Source organism: Lissotriton vulgaris, chromosome 1_1, assembly GCF_964263255.1.
Source record: "Lissotriton vulgaris chromosome 1_1, aLisVul1.2, whole genome shotgun sequence".
Classification (NCBI taxonomy): domain Eukaryota; kingdom Metazoa; phylum Chordata; class Amphibia; order Caudata; family Salamandridae; genus Lissotriton; species Lissotriton vulgaris.
In genome coordinates, this window is record NC_141685.1 from 1,992,581,250 (window position 1) to 1,992,601,753 (window position 20,504).

Below are 20,504 nucleotides of genomic sequence, written 5' to 3' on the forward strand. Positions count from 1 at the left end.
CGGACCCAGAAATAAGGTCAGCTTTCAAAGATTTTTTCCAGGCTATTTATAGAGAGGACAATAACATCACCTTAATTGATGTAGAAAACTGGCTCAACAAAATTACCCTACCAGTACTCTCTAAAGAACAGGCGAATCTATTAGACCACACAATTATGGTGAAGGAGGTATCATCTGCTATATCAAACAGTAAATCTGGGAAGGTGGCGGGCCCGGATGGCCTTCCTGTAGAGATATATAAATATATTGCAGCAGATATCGCTCCTTTTCTTACCAAGCTATTCAACCAAATACTGGTAGAAGGAGATTTACCTCCCTCATCATGGAGCAAAGCTTCCATCACGTTAATTTTGAAACCAGACAAAGTAGCTACGGCCTGTGGCTCATATCGTCCAATCTCAGTGCTCAACGCCGATTATAAGATCTTTGCGTCTATAGTAGCCAAACGATTGGGACAGGTAGCTCCCTTAATCTTACATCCCAACCAAAAGGGCTTCGTTAAGGGCCGCCAAATCTATGAGTTAATTTATGACTTAATAGGTCCAATTGACCTGGTAACTAATTCATCACTGCCTTTGGCTATTCTCACCTTAGACGCCGCCAAGGCCTTCAACAGGGTCAATTGGAAATACCTGTCGGGGGCCCTGGAAAAATTCGGGGTAGGCCGGGCTTTTCATAGAGCGGTGGAACTATTATACCATGAACCTTCAGCCTCGGTCTTAGTTAATGGCGGACTATCGGAACATTTTACCATCACAAGAGACACAAGACAGGGTTGTCCGCTTTCGCCCCTACTTTTTGATATCTATATGGAGCCATTCGCCCAATTGATTCGTGAAGATATTAATATCGCTCCATTTAGATACAGAGATTGGGGAAAAAAAGTATCCTTATATGCTGATGATCTTATGATCTTAACATCTGATATCAACACAACGTTTCCATCAGTCATTAATCTGGCACAAACATTTGGCAATATCTCTGGCTACGAAATTAATGCCACAAAGACTGAGATTATGGCATGGAACAGCATAAATACGCCACTCCCAGTACAACCCTGTGACAGCATGAGATATTTAGGTATAAAAATCTTAAAAGATATCAACCAGATCGCCCACACAAATTTTACTCTGGTAGCCAAAGACTGTAGGAACTTAATGAATTCTTGGAGACATCTTCCATTGACTCTCCTAGGCCGATCAAATTTGGTCAAGATGTCCATTTTACCTAAGTTGACCTTTGTTTTCAATTGTTTACCACTTTACTTTGAAAAGAAAATGATAGCAAAGATGCAGGGTGACATTACTTCATTTATATGGAGGAATAAGACAGCAAGAATTTCTTGGTATAAACTAAGGCGCCGTAGGGAGAAGGGGGGTTTGGCCGGCCCTGATATTCAAATCTATGCCTGGGCATTTCAGCTGACACATGCCCGAATATTATTCAAAACTCTGGGTGATCAGGGTATCGGCCTCATGTTTTCAAAACTACTAAAACGTGAAGGTTTAAATCAGACGGGATTCTTATTCAAGTTTGGAGATCCAAAATTTTTTAAGAAAATCAAGTTGAAGATACTGCAAGGCCTAGCAAGAACCTGGTATAATCTTAGAACCATTACCAAAATAGGCTACTATTCTAACGGTTCGCCTATATGGGATCTTCCGGAGTGGACTAAAGATGCAGTGATAAGCCCGCTAAAAGATGCTGGGATCTTAACTTGGGGAGATCTGTTTTTTGAGGGGGAAATGCTCTCCTGGGAACATCTAGTGAGAAAGGTAGGCCCCAATCTATCTAGACTTAAATTCCTTCAGATCTCTAGTTGGGCGATTGCACAAAAATCTGGCCCCACTCGTCGTCCACAACGACCATTGGGAGGCAATAGTCAACTAGAATCTTCCTTACTTGACAATGCCCTAAAAACCAAAGAGGTTTCCCACTTTTACAACCTAATCTTAGAAGAAATAGATGGAGTATTCCACCTTCCAGATCAACTCTGGGGTTCTCTATTGCCGGCAATAAACGTAAATGAACTATGGGGGACATCCTTTAATGTGCTATGGGACATTGTTAAACCAGCCTGGCTGTGAAGAAACCACCTCTTTACCCTTCACAGCGCTTATTATTCTCCTCAGAGGTTGTCCAAATTTTCATCAGGTACACCAGCAGCTTGCCCCCTTTGTGGTCAGGTTGCAGCCTCTGACGCACATATGTTTTATGATTGCCCACATCTAACATCTTATTGGCAATCAATAAGTAACAAACTAACATCCTCTACAGGCACCACTGTGAATATAGATCTAAGCCTGGTAATTCTTGGAGTAAAGGACAAAAAACGTAGTGCAAATAACAACCTTTTGTTCTACTCAATCCTGGTGGCTCGACGTGAGATTTGCAGGCGTTGGAAAGAGGCCTCTCCCCCGACACTACAAGACTGGAGTTCCTCCATGCTTTTTATATCGAAATTGGATCTTTCCAGAGGAGGTAAACCAGACAAAATAGCTTTTTGGTTGAAACTCGATTGATCTCAATAATTAGAAACGAGGGGGGGGGGGGGGTTTGGGTTCCCCAGTTCCAATGATTACGAAGCCATGTCGCACTCCATTCGCTTATTCATGTCTGTCCTTCATAATAAAGGTCAATTTGTGGTATAAGCAATGGTGGAATTTGGCTAATGGCAAGCACCATCCCAAGAGTACAAAAGGGTCTGTGACTTATTGTGAAACTGACCTGGCTGTAGGGTCTTGGCGCTTTCTCGTAAAGATTGACCCCTACCAGTCTTGCACTGAGACAGCATGTTTGTTTTTCAAGTCACACATTTCCTAGTTCACGGTACTGATGGGCCAGCCATGGTTGAGATGAGGAACAAAAAAAAAAAAAAGGACTGGTTGAAGGAGTCACCATAGAAGTTCCAAGAACTCTGGAAATCTACAGTATGGCCTATAGGGAGGAGAGAAAAAAGTAAGGGTGAAGGGGAGGGCTTGGAAAATCGAACAATGATAGATAAGATTTCAAGGAATAGTGTTCGTGGCAAATCAAGTATAGATACATACCAGTGGTTATGTTTGCCAACCAAAAGGAGCTAGATGAAACGTGCCACTTTAATGAAGTTTGGTAAAGTTGGTGCTATTGAGTTGTACACAATACCTTCGATGAGTAAGGAGTAAGCAGAGTCCAGAAACTATGCATGGAAACAGTTGTTACAGCTTGGAGGGCAGGAACTAAAATTAAGTTTGAATGATTGAGATCTTAGGAAGTTTAATATATGTATAAAAAACGATTCTGAGGCAAACAAACTAGCAAGAAAAGAAAAAACAATGACTGCCAAAGGGAGGATTCGTGGAAGGCAGAACAAAAGGAATAATATAGGGAAAGGAAAGAGCCTAAACATACATGGCAGAGAAAAAATAACCTGGGAAGGAAATGATAGCACACTCAAACATACATGGCAGACACAAAACAAGGCAACTTGGAAGGGAAATAACACTGTAAAAAAGAAAGTAGGATATTAAGAGTACCAGAAAGAAAATAGCAGAAAAAGGGGAGAGACATAGTGCTAGGGTAAAAGGTACAAAAAGAATAAAAAACTTGATAATGGGTGTGGTATGCAGCATAAAATATAAAGATCTACACACTCATATGATTCCAGTTGTGTTACCATACTCCAATGTGACCAGCCATGTCCAATTAACTATTTTGTTTTCCAAGTGCATTTCAATATTAAAACCAACCAAATAGCAATGTTGGTCAAATGCTTTTATCATATTTCACATTTGAATCTCACTCTATTAAGTGATTAAAACATTTCCACCTATTCTAACAGAGCAAAATGCAACAAAGAAAATCAAACAACATGGACATGCAAAATCAAGATCAAAGATGTGCTCGTACATCAGTTGGTTTGTAATTATTTCCACGAGCATCAAAATAATCTTGGATAACGGTGTGAGTGTTCGAACATACACTACATGAAGGCCTATTTGGTATATGTGAGATCATAAGCATTGTGATTGTAGGCACAAAGACAGTTTCATCTATAAGCAACAAACATTCAAAAAAGGACATCTATGGAAATGACATTTATTCTTTCGATGTCTTGCTTATGACTCAATTATAATACCTAAGAACGTTAAATGGGGTGTGCATAAAGTATCTGCATTAACTTATAAGTTGCCATGAGAGCCAGAATATGTTAAGTTCTTACAGAAAATAAATAATTAAATGCTAAGGAATTAGGTTACAAAATCAATAAAAAAATAGAGTTGGATCAAGGCGGGCGATTAATGAAGAGTACACTGGTAAATATAGTTTGGTTCTGGCTATTAATAAATCCATTTAATTTTAACAACTTTGGGGCTTATGCGATCTACTGTTTATTAAGTTTATCTATCCCCGTACAAAAACGGACAAAGCTATTCTGCTTTAATCTCTTTTAAATCACATTTTCTGATCACGGTCTAGAATAGCTGAAAACACTGACTTAGCAGCATTATTTAATAAAGCTTTTTTTCTGAATTCTGATATGCTAAACATCCTTGGTTGATAAGGCCAACACAGGCGATACTAATATTTTCATTAAAGTCAAATAAACTACCGAAAAATTAGGTTAAAATTTTAAAATAGTTTTAACATGGCATTTATGTGATACAGTCCATGACATGAATTTGAAGTGTATCTAGATCCGGCAAAATGTCTCCACACTTAGGGCAGGCGTGCATTGGAATACTGTGTGGCTGCTCGTCCGTTCCTGTGTAACAAAAGTGCAGAAACACAATGGATTAAAATTTATATCAAGCAGGAAGCTGATTTTTAAATTCCAAATCTTTAACCTATCCAAAGGTGAAACAACAAACAGAAACATTAATTAATGAGAACATTATAGCAGAATCAAAATCCGAAAAAACAAACTTTACATGCGTTTAAGCCTCTGCGCTTTAGCAAGCTTAAAAACGTAATGGCGAACAGGACTGGTGACATTTCAGGAAAAAACAGCTGGTGCTAATGGTAGAATAGAAATTAGCTAGTGCTTATTCACAAATAATAAAGACCTTCATTTAAAAAATTTTTTAAACGCACTAGAAATAATTGAACAAAGCTTAAAATAACGTTATAGTTAGTTGGTGAAAGGAGTTAAAGACTAGCATTTAATTTTTTTTTTTTTAATTAGCCAGCCGACTAACTTGCGTCACTTGCTATGCACTGCTTACGACCTCATATTACATCACAGATTATATCATCCAATGAATGTGGCAGTTTGCTATATGCTTTACATACTGGGAGGTATTCAGCAAGCTGCCCAATTTTCGATCACCTCTGTAGTGCTAATGGGTATAACCTTTCGCAACATGCAGAACATAAAGCACATCTATGAAATCACCCTCAGTTAGTACATATTATGTTTTCTTTTACTGGTATTCAGGTGTTCAAGAAATGTAACATCCTTTAGATATTCATGTGATCATCAGTTTATTAAACCTTCAATACCATTCAAAAGAGTGCCATCATGCCCAGCTTATGACCTCACATATTACATGTGGGTAGTTATAGTTAGGACCTTGCTACCATAGGAAATACATGTTTTGGTTTGCTGATACCTTTAGAGCAATTTGATGATTCTTCACAAAACTTTCCAAAAAAGTTCATCCTCCTCAGCTCCTTTCTAGAAAGTTTTGGGATGATCAGTCAAGAAAGGACAATAATGGGCCTGGGGGGCACAAACACAATTTTCCTATGTAATCTCCAAAGGGATTTTTGAACTGTGCTACAGCCAAAACAGTTGAACACAATTACACGAAAGTTGGCAGAAAGCTGGATCTTAACAGAGAAAGCATGCTTTTTGGGATTTGGTGTAAATCGGTTTCATAGTTTTTAGGAAATTATAGTTCAAAATGTATATATATCTGGACGGTTGGGTACGCAGAAGTACAGCAGCACTCAACTTAAAAAAATACAGCAATCTGAATTGGCCGAAGGGGCTTTTTTTTCCCTGTTGGCCACCTTCCTATTGCCGGAGGTTGAGTCTTGCCAGAGCTCACGCTTAGAAACAGCAGGCCGCAATATGAAAAGAAATGTTGTGGCCACCATAACAAAAGACAACTACAAAATGGGGATTGCAGGGGAATCATGGCCCCGCAGGATTTCCTATCTGCACCCTTCCCAGTTGTGGAGGGAGCTGGGCGATTTAAAAACATTTTTTTGCTTGGTGAGTGTTTCGGTCCCACCTGGGGCTCCCACACCATTTAGAGCTGTTGGGGGCAGTGGGGGAGGCAAACGGCCCCTCCAGCAGCCTCCGCCCACCCCACTGGCAGCCATCCTGGGTCTGTTAGGAGCAGCTATAGTTGGTTGCTCTTAACTGGTGGGAGCAGCTTTGATTTCTGCTCCTGCTGGGCGGCAGCAAACTATTGTTTACTGCCCTCAAGAGTACGGGTACGGAGTTGAAGATCTCACTGCACGCCCTCTTGCAGACAGAGAACAGCAAAATGTCCTGGGGCATAATGTTCCCGGATACTGTATGTCGTCAGGCCCTGGGTATGGTGTCCCCAGGGACCCGTGATGGCTCGGGGAAAGGGGCCCCTCCCTAATTACAAAAACACTTCTGCCCCAGGGAATGGGAGCCCAGTGGCCATTTTAATGCTTGGGGTGGGAGACCCAACAACTCTCCTAACTCCCCCCACCCACAGGCCTCGGGGGATGGGGTTCCTGTGGTCATTTAATGGCTCTGATACAAGGGTCTTATGCGCTCTCCCCAAAATAATGATATCTGTCCCAGAGGATGGGATTCCAGGGGCCTATAAAAGAGTTTGGGGCATATGGCTCCCCTCCCTGAGCTATTGAATTGCCCTTGGAGTTATAGTTACCTTAGGGCACGTGTCACTTGAGATACCTACAACTGCTGTATTGCTATGGTTTTGTGAGTGTAAAATATGAACCTAACTATAAAGTCCTTATGATTTTCTTTTTTTTTTTTTACTGAATTTCTAATGTTTTTCTAATTCTATTTCCTAACTATAATGAACCTGTAACCTTTGGTTTTTTTGTGAATTTCTGTTTTTTTTAATGCTATTTCCTAACTTTAATGTCCCTGTAATCTTTGTTTTTTTTCAGTGAATTTCTATGGTTTTTAATGCTACTTCTTTACTATAACGTCCCTGTAACCTGGGTGTGTGAGTGATTGTGTGGGTGTGTTGAGGGTGTCTCAGTGCATGTGACTGTTTGTGTGAGTCTGTGAATGGCTGTGTGGGTCTGTGAGTCGATGTGTGAGTGGGGGTGTGTGAGTGGGGGTGTGTGGGTGTGTTTGTGTGAGTGAGAGAGAGAGAGAGTAGGTTTGGGAGTGCCTCTGTGGGTCTGAGAATGGGTGTGTTAGTGGTTCTCTGGGTCTCTCTGAGTGGGTGTGTGAGTGGTTTTCTGGGTCTATGAGAGGGTGAGTGAGTGGTTGTGTCGGTATGTAGTTACTTTTTTGGGGAGGGAAATCTTTTTATTAAGATTAAACAAGAACAAATCACGTGTGTAAGCAAGAAACAATTGCCATATTTCATCATACAGAACAGTTGACCATGTAAAACCTGAAGCGTAGTCAGGGAACCTCTCGTGATCTTCGTTTTGAACGTTGCAATTATAGTTCCATGGTAGGGGACACACATAATTCACCTTTATATGTATTCCATTTTCCACACTTTCTGTCCCATTTTTTGGGGCACCCTCTCACCTTGAACACCTCCCTCTCTGCAAACATACATTTGTCATATTACCTGGACCACATCAGGAGTGAGGGTCTGTCTGCCACCCTCCATTTCCGTCCTATCTCCCTCTTGACCAATGTGTAACCCAATGTCATGAATTGTTGTTCGGGGTCCGTAAGGTCAGTCGGCTCCCACATATTTAGGAGGCCCAGCTAGGCGTAAGGGTATGCTCTTTTCCCAGGGCTTCCAAGATACTTTCTGTGGCCCTCTCCCATATCATGTGGAAAAAGGGTGTGTCTTGCTGACACCCTCTAAGGCATAATGCATCAGGTCTGGAGCCTATCTTTGCTAGGGTCGTTTCCGTGAGGTAGGATCTATCTAAAATTTTAAGTTGGATGAATCTATGCCACTGTGCTATGGCTGCCTCTCGAGGTGACATCAAAGACGCCTGCCAGTCATCTTGATTCATTGCCCCCAAGGCTACCTGCCATCTCTCTCGAAGTTTATTAAAGGTGTCCGGTAGATTATTACATAGTTTTTATATGTGAGTGATATAGCCTTCGTAAGCAGAGGACCGCCAAGTAAGCTGTCTTCCAGAAAGGGACTAGTCGGGGATGTCTGCCATGTCAGGGATAGCTGTCGTGAGGGCGTGTCTGACCTGTAGGTATCTGAATACGTCCCCTCCGGCCATAGCCTAAGTTTTCTGTAGGTCTTCAAACTTGAGTAGCACCCCCCTTTTTACCAAGTCTCCTATTGTTGAAATTCCGATAGTGTCCCACTTATCGAATGCGGGGTGATTGCCTAGGAACCCCATTTTCCGAGTGCACCACAGGGGCATGGCCATGGTGAGGCTCACTGCCCAGCCCAAACGGGAGTTCGCCAGCTGCCATATCATTACTGTGTGTGCCAAAGTATCAACCTTTTCGGGCCTTAGAGTATAGCGCCTCCAGATATCCCAATCTTCCAATCTGGTAACTATCCAGCATGTATGCCGGATCTACCAGAGATCTGTAAATCCAGTGGTTAACCACCACTAGCTGCATCACCCAATAGTACAGACGGAGGTCGGGGAGGGCAATACCCCCCTCGTACCACCCTTTTCTCAGCTTGTGCATGGCAATTCGAGGAGATCCACCACCCCTTAGCAGCATGCAAATCTCGCTCTCCACTCCGGCGAAACAGGCGTCTGGGACCCTGTGGGGGCAGTTCTGAATAATGTACAAGAACCGGGGAAGCATCTTAAAGAAGGCTGCTCGCCCCACCAGAGGGATAGAGCCAGAGAGCGCCAGTGTTTGACGTCCGCTTGAAGCTGGGCCAGGGGAGCTGTGAGATTACGATCGTAAAAAAGTTGGGGGTCCGGAGTCACAATGATCCCCAAATACCGGAAGCCTACTGAGGTGATTTCCACTGTGCAACCCAATGGCAGCTGGGGGGGGGGCTCCCCCTTCAAGATGAACAGCACTGATTTGCTCCAATTAATGGCATATCCCGAGTATTTCCCAAAGTTCGTGAATATATCCAAAACCCCATGCAAGGATTTATAGGGGGATGCCAGGACGAGCAAAATATCATCTGCATAAAGCGATATCCTTTCATCGTGCCCCTCCGCCCACCTCAAACCCCTTACCCTAGAATCTCGCCTAACCCATGCCGCGAGCGTCGAGCGGTTCCAGCATCAGAGCAAACAGCAGATAGGAGAGAGGGCAACCCTGTCTGGTACCCTGCCGAGGGGGAAGGACCTGGATGTATGGTTATTGACCCGCACCTGTCCCCGAATATCTGTATATAACAGTCTCACCCACCCCATGAATTTAGGACCAAAACCCATACACCTCAAGACTTCGAATAAGTAGGGCCATTCGCTGGAATCAAACGCCATCGATGCGTCCAAGGAGAGGATAACAGCGTCTTCTTCGTTAAACTCCCGACGGACAATGACATTATGTAGACATCTGATGTTCAACGCTGTATTCCTCTCAGGCATGAAGCCCGACTGATGTATCCGCCGGTTTCCTAATTACTACAATAGATGCTAGCCGCAGGTCCGCCGGCAGGAGACCCCTCTCATAATTTTCTTCAAACATTGCCCTCAAATGAGGCGTCATGTGCGTGGCAGCCACTTTCAAGAATTCTATAGGGATACCATTGGGGCAGATCGCTTTGCCTATTGTATCTTGCTCATAGCCTGTTGAATCTCCACATCAGTCAAATCCCCCTCCAATGCCTCTCTGTCTTAGTCTGATAAGACCGGTACGTCACTGTCTTCCAGGAGTTGGCGGGAGTCCTCAGAGGTGTATGAAGTGGACGGGGTATAAACCTGTGATGAGTGAGTGGCGAAGGGAATGGCATGATCTAGTGGGTGTGTGACGTGCGACCCATCCCCTAGATTCAGCAGAGGCACCCATCTCTCCACTTGTTCCTTCCTCTCCAACCACACCAGTAATTTCCCTGCTCTGTCCCCTAGTTCGTACAGTTTATGTGTGGTATGAAGGAGTTTGGCCTGCATCTTCTCTCTGGTCAGGAGCTTGTATTCCTCCTGTTTAAGCTGCAGTCGGTGTCTGGTGCCGTCAGAGGGGGCCATATTGTGGTCGTCTTCCAGTCTCTGGAGGTAGCTTTCTACCTGGACTATATGGTGTTGCTGTTGTGCCCACCTTGAGAGCCAGGGCCTGCCTTTTGATCACTGCCTTAAATGCATCACACACCATTTGTGCTGAGTCCACTGAGCCTACATTGTCATTAAAGTAGTTCTGAGTGCATTCAATTAGATCCTCTTTAATGTCTGGGATCTTCAGCAACCATGGGCTTATGGTCAGGGTGGTGCGCTGTTGGTGCTCAAAAACGGTAAACTCTGCTGTCAAGGGGAAGGGGTCTGAAATGCCTCATGGGAGGGCCCTGGAGTTCTGAAACTGGCCAAGGGAGCCTGACTGTGTAAGGAAATAGTCAATCCGCGAGGAGCTTCTGTGGGCGTTGGAATAGTATGTAAATCGATCCCCATCGGCCTACAGTGCACGCCAAATGTTAATTAGGCCTAGGGCCCCAGCGAACTCTTCCATCTGTGTGTGTGGTCGTGGCAAGTGTCTGGGATGCCTGTCCCTGCTATCATCCATTGTCATATTGAAGTCCCCTCCCAGTATTAGCGTACCCAAAGGAAGATCAGCCACAACCTTCCCCAGATTAACCAGCGCTTCCCTGCCCATTGCCAGAGGGAGGTACACCGAGACCACATTTAAAGACCTGCCCTCCCAATGCACCTCCGCCACTGCAAACCTACCCTTCTGGTCCGCCCACGTCCGCGCCACATTCTTTTCGACTAGAATACCTGTTCCCCGGGAGCCTGAGGTGAATTCCAAATGGACTAACAGTTTGTAACCCCATCTCGTAAGGGCCTTGCTTTTGTTGACCAACATATGTGTCTTCTAGGGGAGCACCAAGTCTAGGCCTTGTCTTAAGGTATTGCTGCACTAGTCCCCTCTTGATTTGACATTATGACCTGTTTCAATGTCACCTTTCTGCTACGTAATACGACCGGCTCGGTCAATCATGAAACATGCTCTGAATTTATCTTTGTCACGTGAACTCAAACAATCCCAACATCTCAGTCCATACCCACCCATGTACCGCTCAGTGTCCCTATCTCAGTCCACCAGTGGGCTACAATTGATACCATTATTTCCTGCTCAACGGTGCAGTCTGCCCCACTGTGTATCCTCTCCCCCTTCTCAGACGAAGGATTGACGTCATCCCTGTCTTGTTGTGCGCTGCTGGGTGTCCGGGTTCCTATGTTGCGACCTCTTCGAGGGCCCTTGACTCTTCTCCACCCTTCCAACCAATCCCAGGCTTCTACTGGCAAAGAGAAGAACCATGTCTTCCCATCCGATTCCAGCCGCAGTTTCCCAGGAACCAAGATAGCATATTTCACCTCACGCCGCCTCAGTTCTTTTTAGACCTCAAGAAAACTTTGTTGTTGTGCCTGGACTTTTGCGGTATAGTCTGGGAAGAAGATGACCACGCTGTTGTCAATCTTCAGAGGGGGATTTTCCCTGGCCCTTTGCAGGATTGTGACTCGGTCTCTGAAATTGAAGACCCGCGCAATGATGGGGCACGGAGGAGCCCCGGCTTAAGAAGACCCCCCGGCACCCTATGCGCGCTTTCAATAGAAAAGTAACTGGACAGTCTGAACAGGTTGAAGATGTTTGGTGATCAACTCCTCCATGTATAAGCCTGCTGCGGGCCCTTCGGATCTTTCCGGAACCCCCAAAATTTGAATGTTATTTCTCCGTGCCCTCCCTTCATAGTCATCCAGCTGTTTAGCCATCAAGGCCTGTTGAGTTTGCAGTACACTGATTTGCTGTTGGTGCTGAGATGTGTCCGCCTGCAACGCAGCAGTCACGTCCCCACATTTTTTACTTTGTCGTCCATTTTGTTTAAGTCCGCGCGGAGCGGAGACACCTCCACAGTCACTGAGTCCATGGATGCGCGTACCCCTGAGATGGCCTCCATGATGTCGTGGACTGTTGGGTCCGCCTGTGGGGAGGGCCCGTGTTGTTCACCTAATGATTCCGCTTGTGCTGAATCAGCCCCCCCCCCCGCCTTGTTCCAGGCATATTTGGCTAGTCTGGTTTGGGCTGCGGCTTTGGGTCCTTTTCCACTTGCCATTCCCGCTGGAGAGCTGGTGCACCGCCTTTGGCCTGCCCTGGTAGTCGCCGCCGCCTGCCCGGAGCAAGCTGATCCCTCAGCAGCCTGTCGGGTTTCCAGGGGCCGGTCACTAACTCACTTCTGGCACTGGACTGTGAGCAGCGACTGTTGGTGTCCACTTGGAGCTATAGCTCAGTGTCTCTTCTTGGCGCGGGTTCAGGACCTAACTTCCCCTGGTGTCCCCTTCCCTGCAATTGGATATCTGTGCCCCAATTTTTATCTTCCTGCAGCTCCGCGTCTCCGGGCACCACAGTATCTCAAAGGCAACCCCTGGTGCGTTGCCGCTATGACGGGAGCAGTTCTGTGGGGTTAGGGTCGCATCACAGGAGCCGGCCCTCCTCACCGATTCAACCGCTACTGCCCTGTCGTTACAGACGCTTATAGAGGGAGAGGGGCGCCAACCGCCCAGAGAGGCCCAAACCCAGGCCCTGATTTCAGTTTGGCCGGCTGGGTCTCCTTTCGCCGCGCTCCCGCCCCGCACTCACCGCCTCTTCCGTAGCCGGTGCTGGCTCCGTTGGATCGGACCCGCTCTATCACTGCAGCCCCCTCCGTGACATGGGTTAAGGCAGCCTCACTTCCTCAGCGTCCAGGGTCTCCGGGACACCACAGTCCGCGCTGAGGCTCCGAAGATCACGCAGCCGAGCGCCACGCCACCGCCATTCCGCACTCACCATCCACAGCACGTCCGGATTTTTAAGCGTGCACAGGGCACCGGCTAGCCACCTTCCCACCTTGAATTCCAGGCTAAGCACTCAGGTCTGTCAGGATTAATGTCAGAATTTGCGGCGAGGGCAGAGGAGCCTCACTAAGGCACCGCCATTCGCATCGGCCACTAGCCACGCCCCCATGTAGTTACTTTTTCAGTCTCTGATTGGGTGTGTTTAAGTGGGTGTGTGAGTGCATGTCTGAGTGGGTGTGTGAATTTTTCTCTGGGTCTCTGAGTAGGTGCATGGATGTGTGACTGGGTGTATTTAAAAATAAATAAATAATTGGGATCTGGACCCAACACGGATTTCCACCGGGGGCAGCGCCTCGCGCCTCAGTGGATCCGCAGAGCCTCATACGCCCCCCCCCCAAAAAAATTACTTTTTGGGGATAATTTCTTGTCCATGTGGGGTGCCTCCCAAAACCCTCAATCAGTCCCATGGGGTCGGGATATCTCTATCCTGACCCCATATATCCTATTTATACTCTATTCTCCTCCCTCAGGAACGATTCACAAAATGGCAGCCGCAACTTTTATCTTCAGGTGGCCAGACAATCACAGCATTGCTGTTGGTGCATGGATCTGCATCTCTAGATATACATAAATCTTTTTTCTTGAATAACTCCAAAACTACTGAACAGATTTACATCAAATTACAAAAAAGTACTCTTTCTGGACTAAGATCTAGCTTTCTGCCAACTTCAGTGAAATTCGGTTCAGCAGTTAGGGCTGTAGTCGAGTCTAAAATCCCCATGGCAAACTGAATGGGGGTAAATTGCGTTTTGGGACCCCCCCTTTTTCTTGGCATCCTGCTTGACGATTCCCCCCAAAACTTTACAGACCGCAGTTGCAGTGAGTGGCAAACTAGTTATTTTAAATTCCTGAAGATCCGTCAAACGGTGCCAGAGTTATTAGCAAAACAAAACACACTTTTCCTTTGGAAACTTGGTCCTAACTCTAACTATCTACCGGGGACCACCTGGGGAGGAGGGTGGTGGGGGTGTGTGTTTGTGTATACATCTGCCAAACCGCGTTATGCCGCAGCTTGAATAAACTGTGAGGAGAAATAATCCTTGTGGTGTCGGTACCTGTTTTTTGGGGAGAAACCGGTGTTGGAAGATATATATTTTATATTTGTATATAGATATATGCACATACATACACACAAAAACAAAATAAACCAAATGTCTTTTCACAGTGAGTCATTATGATGTGTAATGTTGTCTCAATAATCTGTATGCTCCACAGTTGCTGCTAGTGTACTTGTTATAACTGGTTAAAAACTAAGCCACATATTGGTGGTGCTTATGTGCATAACTAAAAATATCAAAAGAACATTTTGTACATATGCTTGAAGGTCACTTTATTACACTGGTGACAAGACTTGCAATACATAACCCACTCCCCACCACAGTGCTGGAGGCAGACTCAGGACAAAGCCAGACATCAAGTAACCTGAGCAAATCAACCACAGAGTTGAGGGCAACCACCACTGAAAAGGCAGCATCAGTTAGTAATTCGCCACCTCTAAGCCTAGTTAGGCAGCCACCAGGAGATGCCTGTGCCTCCTACTCAGGTGGTGCTTCTAATGATGCTCTGCCACCAAGGTCAAGAGACCAGCATAAGTAGGGCTGCACAAACACATTAGACCGGTGGTGATCTGCTAGAAGTGTGCACATGTGCGACCCAGCTTTTGGAGGGGATAAGACTGCCTGCGGGATGTGTTGACATAGTTCAAAGAGCCTTTGCCTGTACAAGGATAATCTTTTGCTGGGGTCACATATAGCTTTTACAGGAATCTGTTGCTTTGGACAGTGAAAATAACTCCCTGAGTATCTGAAAGTGCCATTATTTTAATGCAAACAAAATATTTTTGTATTTTCTCTGTAAGGCGTGAAAGGCTGATAGGGGGTATAGTTTGATTTTGCAAGTATGACATAAGGAACTGCAATAAAAAGTTCTACTATTTTTGGGATAATCTACAGACTACTAATGTTTTCATAGAGTGATTTGGTTCCATTGTAATTGTGAGCAACAGAAATTCGACGTTTGAGAGCAGATTGATTGTCCATATGGAGACTGAATTTGTTTATATTAATAACGGCTCTGCCACCTCTTCGCATTTCGAGCGGCTAGCTAATTTTAAGTGGTAGCTAGAGTTCGAGGCCATGATAAGATTAGGGGCAAAATGCCCTTCAAGCCAAGTTTACATAATAAACGCTATATCCGAGCAAAACACATGAACGCTTAATAGTCTTGCTAGTCGAGTAAGGCAGTGACTTTAGGCTGGCTGGCATGACATTTCTCAGAGAGTTACCTAGGGAGATAATCAAATCCATGATTACCTCCTCATTTGGGTATACGAGGAATTGCGTCAAAACTGATTTCCATATGACTAGGTCCAATCAGAGGTGGCATGGTGGCCGAAAAACAAAGTGTTGGGATTCGTCCCAAAAAATCACCAGTGGCTGAAATTAATTGAATCAAAAAAGAGTGGGCAAACACAATATACCCTTGGAGGCCTGGGCAATAAAACTAAAAAAATAAGTTAAAGAGTGCCAACAAGGGATTTTGTTCACAATCTTAGATAAGTAGTTATTTATGACCCAATCATTTTATGTTCAACCCTATTAGTGATTAACTTTTGATTAGACTGCTACATCTATTGCCTCAAACATTTGTTGACCTCAAGGAACCATTTTCTGTTTTGTCAGATCGTTTACCTTGGTTATTTTGTGGAATAGATGTTTACATATTTGCTTCGTAGGTTAATTTGTAACACCTCGAGCATTATGTTTGGTTGATCCTGAATGTAATTTTAAGAAATGTTTGCCCCGTGTTATACAATTTAAGTCTGTGAGAACATTGTTTACTTGAAAGTACATAATTTCCTCTTTTTTGTTTGATTAATCAAAAGTTCATCACTAATAGGGTTGAACAAAAAATGATTGCCTCATAAATACCTACTTAACTAAGATTGTGAACAAAAACCCTTGTAGTCACTCTTCAACTTATCTTTAGTGAAATTAATTGAAGCATTCCATCTATCACTTTTTTTATTCTTAAAATGGACAGCATTGTACATAAGGAAGCAGACTTTAAATATGATCAATATGGCTTACCTCTTTGAACCAACTGAGGTGTATGTTCCCAAGGACTTGGGTGTCGCATCTGCAGCTCCCCTATCGACTGCCTGTAAAAACAAAAATGAGTCAAGTTCTACTTGTGAAGGAATAACAGATGATGCATTAAAACGAGCACATGAAATATAAATTCTATTTATCACAAGATGCTATGAGAAGCCTGTACAATCGAACATTGTTCAACTAAATCTTCTCTGCTGCTAGATGATCAGTTCCACAAAGGACAACAAACTTACATACATTACAGCATTAGGTGTGCTCAAGTTGAATCATCATCATCCCAGTAACCTGCTTTAGAATAGCTGTACGACACTCATTTATCTTGGAATTGAGCTTGTGCATTTAAAAATGCAGTCACATAACAGTGGGCATTTGTAAAGCACTATTCAGTCACAGGTATTTTTGCACTTGATAATGGATTATTTCGAGACAGTTGTACTACAAAGGGAAGATGTGATACAGCTAAGCGATAATATGCGGTATATCCTAGGCTTCAAAGCAATTGGGATTGTCAGTTTAACTGGGACTTCAGTGAGACATAGTAGAGCGGTTGCATCAGGTAGTTCTCGTCTCTTCCCCACATCCCCCAGAAACCACCTACAATATACCTCTCTAATATTTAGCTACTCTAGCATCCATATGAACTTTTAATATGTCGTTAATTATTCATTGAACTCTTGTAATCAGCTCCCAATGGACGGTCCAAAAATCTTAAGTCAAACAATGGCAATAAGTTTCTTCGTCAGCAGAAAGGATAGCTCTTTCCTTTTATACCCCATTTTGCCCTTGTGGAGCCTTCGGTGGAGACCTAGTATGTCATCCTTCAGTGATATGTTGACTATCTCCCTCATGGAGTTGCGGAAACGGTTCATAACCATATCCCAGAAAACTGTCCCCACTGGGCAAGTCCTATCATGTGCACTAGATCAGTTTGTCTTTAGTTAATCAAAGGCAACTATCGATCAGTTAAATTAATATCACTTAGTATGATGGGGTACAATATGCTCTGTCTAGAAACTTAGTTTGTGAGAGTTGAAATCTGGCATTGCCTGTAACTAGGTATCAAGAAATGATAGCACAGGGAGACCAGCTGGTCTGTTCAGTGCTATGGAGGGGATGAGCGGAAAAAGACCAATCGGTGGAAGGAATGCTGAATGGGCCTAACTCAATGGTTTATTTTACATACCATGCAATTCCAGTTTGGGCCCAGCCAATTGCAAATCAGTTTGACCCCGCTCCCCATGGGAACAGTCCAGCCTGAACTGCCAGGCTATGCAGGAGTTACGAGAACCCCCGAAATCGGCGAGCAGAGGGTTCCGAGGCCAATAATGTAACAATGTGGGTTTACTAATAAGTCAGAGCTTACAGTGTTTTCTGATGTATGTCCTGGTCCCATTATAATTTCTTTATGGTGAACATCCTGGTCTTGCTATAAGGTGTTCAATTGGAACCAAGGTAGTCCATCATTCAATCCCCTTAAATTGGTGCGTAATCTATATAGCCAACGTGGTTCTCTTTCCAATAACACTTTAGTCATGTTGGGTTTTGTGTCTACTTTCTCAAAGACGGTCCCCGGGAAGTCACTCTTCAAACAATTTTTTCAAGGAAATGTGTTATTATACGTGTGGTAGTGTGTTAGCACCGGATGTTGCTATGATGCTCACCTATGCAGATTTTCACTTTTCTGGAAGATATATATAGATATATATATATATCTATATATCTATATATATATATATCTATATATATATATATCTATATATATAGATGTATATAGATATATATATATATCTATATAGATATATATATATATCTATATATATATATATATATAGATATATATATATATCTATATATATTCCACAAGGTGCCTGCTGTGGAAGAACACGCCAAACAGGTAAGGTTTATGCTGAAAGTTTCTTTACTGAAGGATGCTTAGCACAAGGAGAAGGTTATGGCAACACCCTCAATAGCAGTCCTGCTCCCCGACGCGTTTCGTGCTGACGCACTTAATCATGGGCTGTAGGCTGAATGTTCAGAGAGACGGCATCACACATTTTGAAGCACTTTGCGTAATTGAAGTCCCGCCCCAGTGGGCGTCGCCACACACTGTGGCATTATGGTCTTCGTAGTGTCTTCGTCCTCCCATGTGGGTTGTATGCCAACTCCCCAAAGTTTTTACACTGTATTATCCGAATGGGTCGTGCTGCATCACACTTCTCTCAATACCAGCGTCTCACTCCTTCAGAAACGGCTACTGGGGTTTTATTTTGATTATACAGGCAAGGACACAGCAACTCACTGTAGTAGAATAGCGGCACTACCACTACCATCATGCCACAGAGTGGCCACGCCCACGGAGGCGGAGTGTGGGAACAAAAAGGTGCCGAAAAACTGCTGTACTTTGCACACAATCTCCATTGCCCATGAAGAAGTGATTGACACGAAACGCGTTGTCAATATGGACAACAATTCCTGTGATGCAAGGCAGTTTTCCTCTCTGGGCGCTTCAATAAACGAATGTTGGCAATAGACTCACCTGGCATGGGATCTCTCCACAGCAGGCACTTTTGTGTGGTTGATAGTAGGCGGCTTGCCTGAGCCGCGGAGAGAGCCCTGGCGCTGGTTTCCGGCGCTCCCGAAGCGGCGCCAAACGTTGCTGCTTGTGAAGGGTCAGGAGCCTGTTTCTTGAAGACTACAAGTGCCAGTGGGGACTCGAGCCTTTGTACCACCACCCACTGGGGTTTTATTTTGATTATACAGGCAAGGACACAGCAACTCACTGGAGTAGAATAGCGGCACTACCATCATGCCACAGAGTGGCCACGCCCACGGAGGCGGAGTGTGGGAACAAAAAGGTGCCGAAAAACTGCTGTACTTTGCACACAATCTCCATTGCCCATGAAGAAGTGATTGCCACGAAACGCGTTGGCAGTATGGACAACAATACCTGTGATGCAAGGCCGTTTTCCTCTCTGGGCGCTTCAATAAACGAATGTTGGCAATAGACTCACCTGGCATGGGATCTCTCCACAGCAGGCACTTTTGTATGGTTGCTATATATATATATATATATATATATATATATATATATATATATATATATATATATATATATATATATATATATATATATATTACCTACTGGCGGTCGCCAGTAGGCAATTATAGTTAGGACCTAGCTACCATAGAAAATCCGCAACATTCTATTGGGAATAACTTTGGCGCCGGTTGAGGAATTTGCGTGTAATTTTCCAAAATTTAGGTCAGTTCCGCTCCTTCCCTGAAAGTTTCGGGGGGATTCGTGAAGTGGGGGCTGAGAAAAAAGGGGGGTCCCAAAACGTGTTTTCCCCATGTTAATTTCCATAGGACGAATTGACAAGGCTACAGCCTGATCCGCAGAACGGAATTACGCCAAACTTTGCAAAATTGTAGGGACTGGTACGCAGATGTGCCTTTGCTATATTTGGTGAAATTTGCTCCAGTGTTTTTTTTTAAAATTAACTTCAAAAACACATATATATCTATAGGCGCACTCAGAGGGCTCACCGGTATGCGTACCGGGGAACGCACCCGGCGCTCTACGGGAGTGCGCGAGCGGAAAGCTGATTGACTGTCGACATTCTAAACAGTCCGGAGAGTCCGCCATCTTGTGTCTCGGTAGAATCGAGACACAAGAGGTGAAAATATAAAGGGGGAAATGATTAAAAGGGGGCAGGGTACACACCCCCTGATCCCCCCAGGTTTTCTGAGGGGGGCCTAGAAGGACACTGAAGGGTAAAAAACCTTTTTTTTTTGCAATTTTCGCGGGGTAAGCGCTGGGTGCGTTCCCATGTACGCTCACCGGTATGCGCACCCTGAGCTCACCACTTCACTCACTCCTTTACAATATATAAAGAATATAGCTCTTTTTGGAGAATTGGAGGTAGTTCTCAAAAGAACTGTTTTTTTTTTATTTATTTTTTTACTTTTTCCAAACATTTAAAAAAAAAAAAAAAAATTCAGAACAAAAAATACTAGGGAATGCCAAACTGCTCAACAGGAGCTAAAAAAGGGGAAAATTAGGGCTGGGTAGGGCAGCGATGTTCTTCTCTTTTTCGAACAATTAGTCGGATACTCTGTTCTCCATAACAAAGCAATTTGTCACACTGCTTACACCTGATGGTAATGTTATTAAAAAAAGGCTGAATATTTGGTATCAGCTCGACTGCTCTTCCTCTCCCCGATGATGTTGCTCCTCCAGTGGAAGTCGAGGCGCCATCTCCAGGTGCATTCCGTGCCAGG

General features: G+C 44.3%; 1 protein-coding gene across 4 annotated transcripts in view; it reads right to left on the reverse strand.

The window, feature by feature from the left end:
* Positions 1-3,738: 3,738 nt before the first annotated feature.
* Positions 3,739-20,504, reverse strand: part of OPTN (optineurin) — a 543,667-nt gene continuing 526,901 nt past the window's right edge. For all 4 annotated transcript variants that reach the window (XM_086919860.1, XM_086919852.1, XM_086919855.1 and 1 more), the window contains 2 exons: positions 16,200-16,270; positions 3,739-4,744 (listed from right to left, as the gene is read on the reverse strand). In XM_086919860.1, coding sequence (XP_086775986.1) covers positions 4,635-4,744; positions 16,200-16,270 — 181 coding nt within the window. In that variant the 3' untranslated portion in view covers positions 3,739-4,634. The remainder of the gene's footprint in view (positions 4,745-16,199; positions 16,271-20,504) is intronic.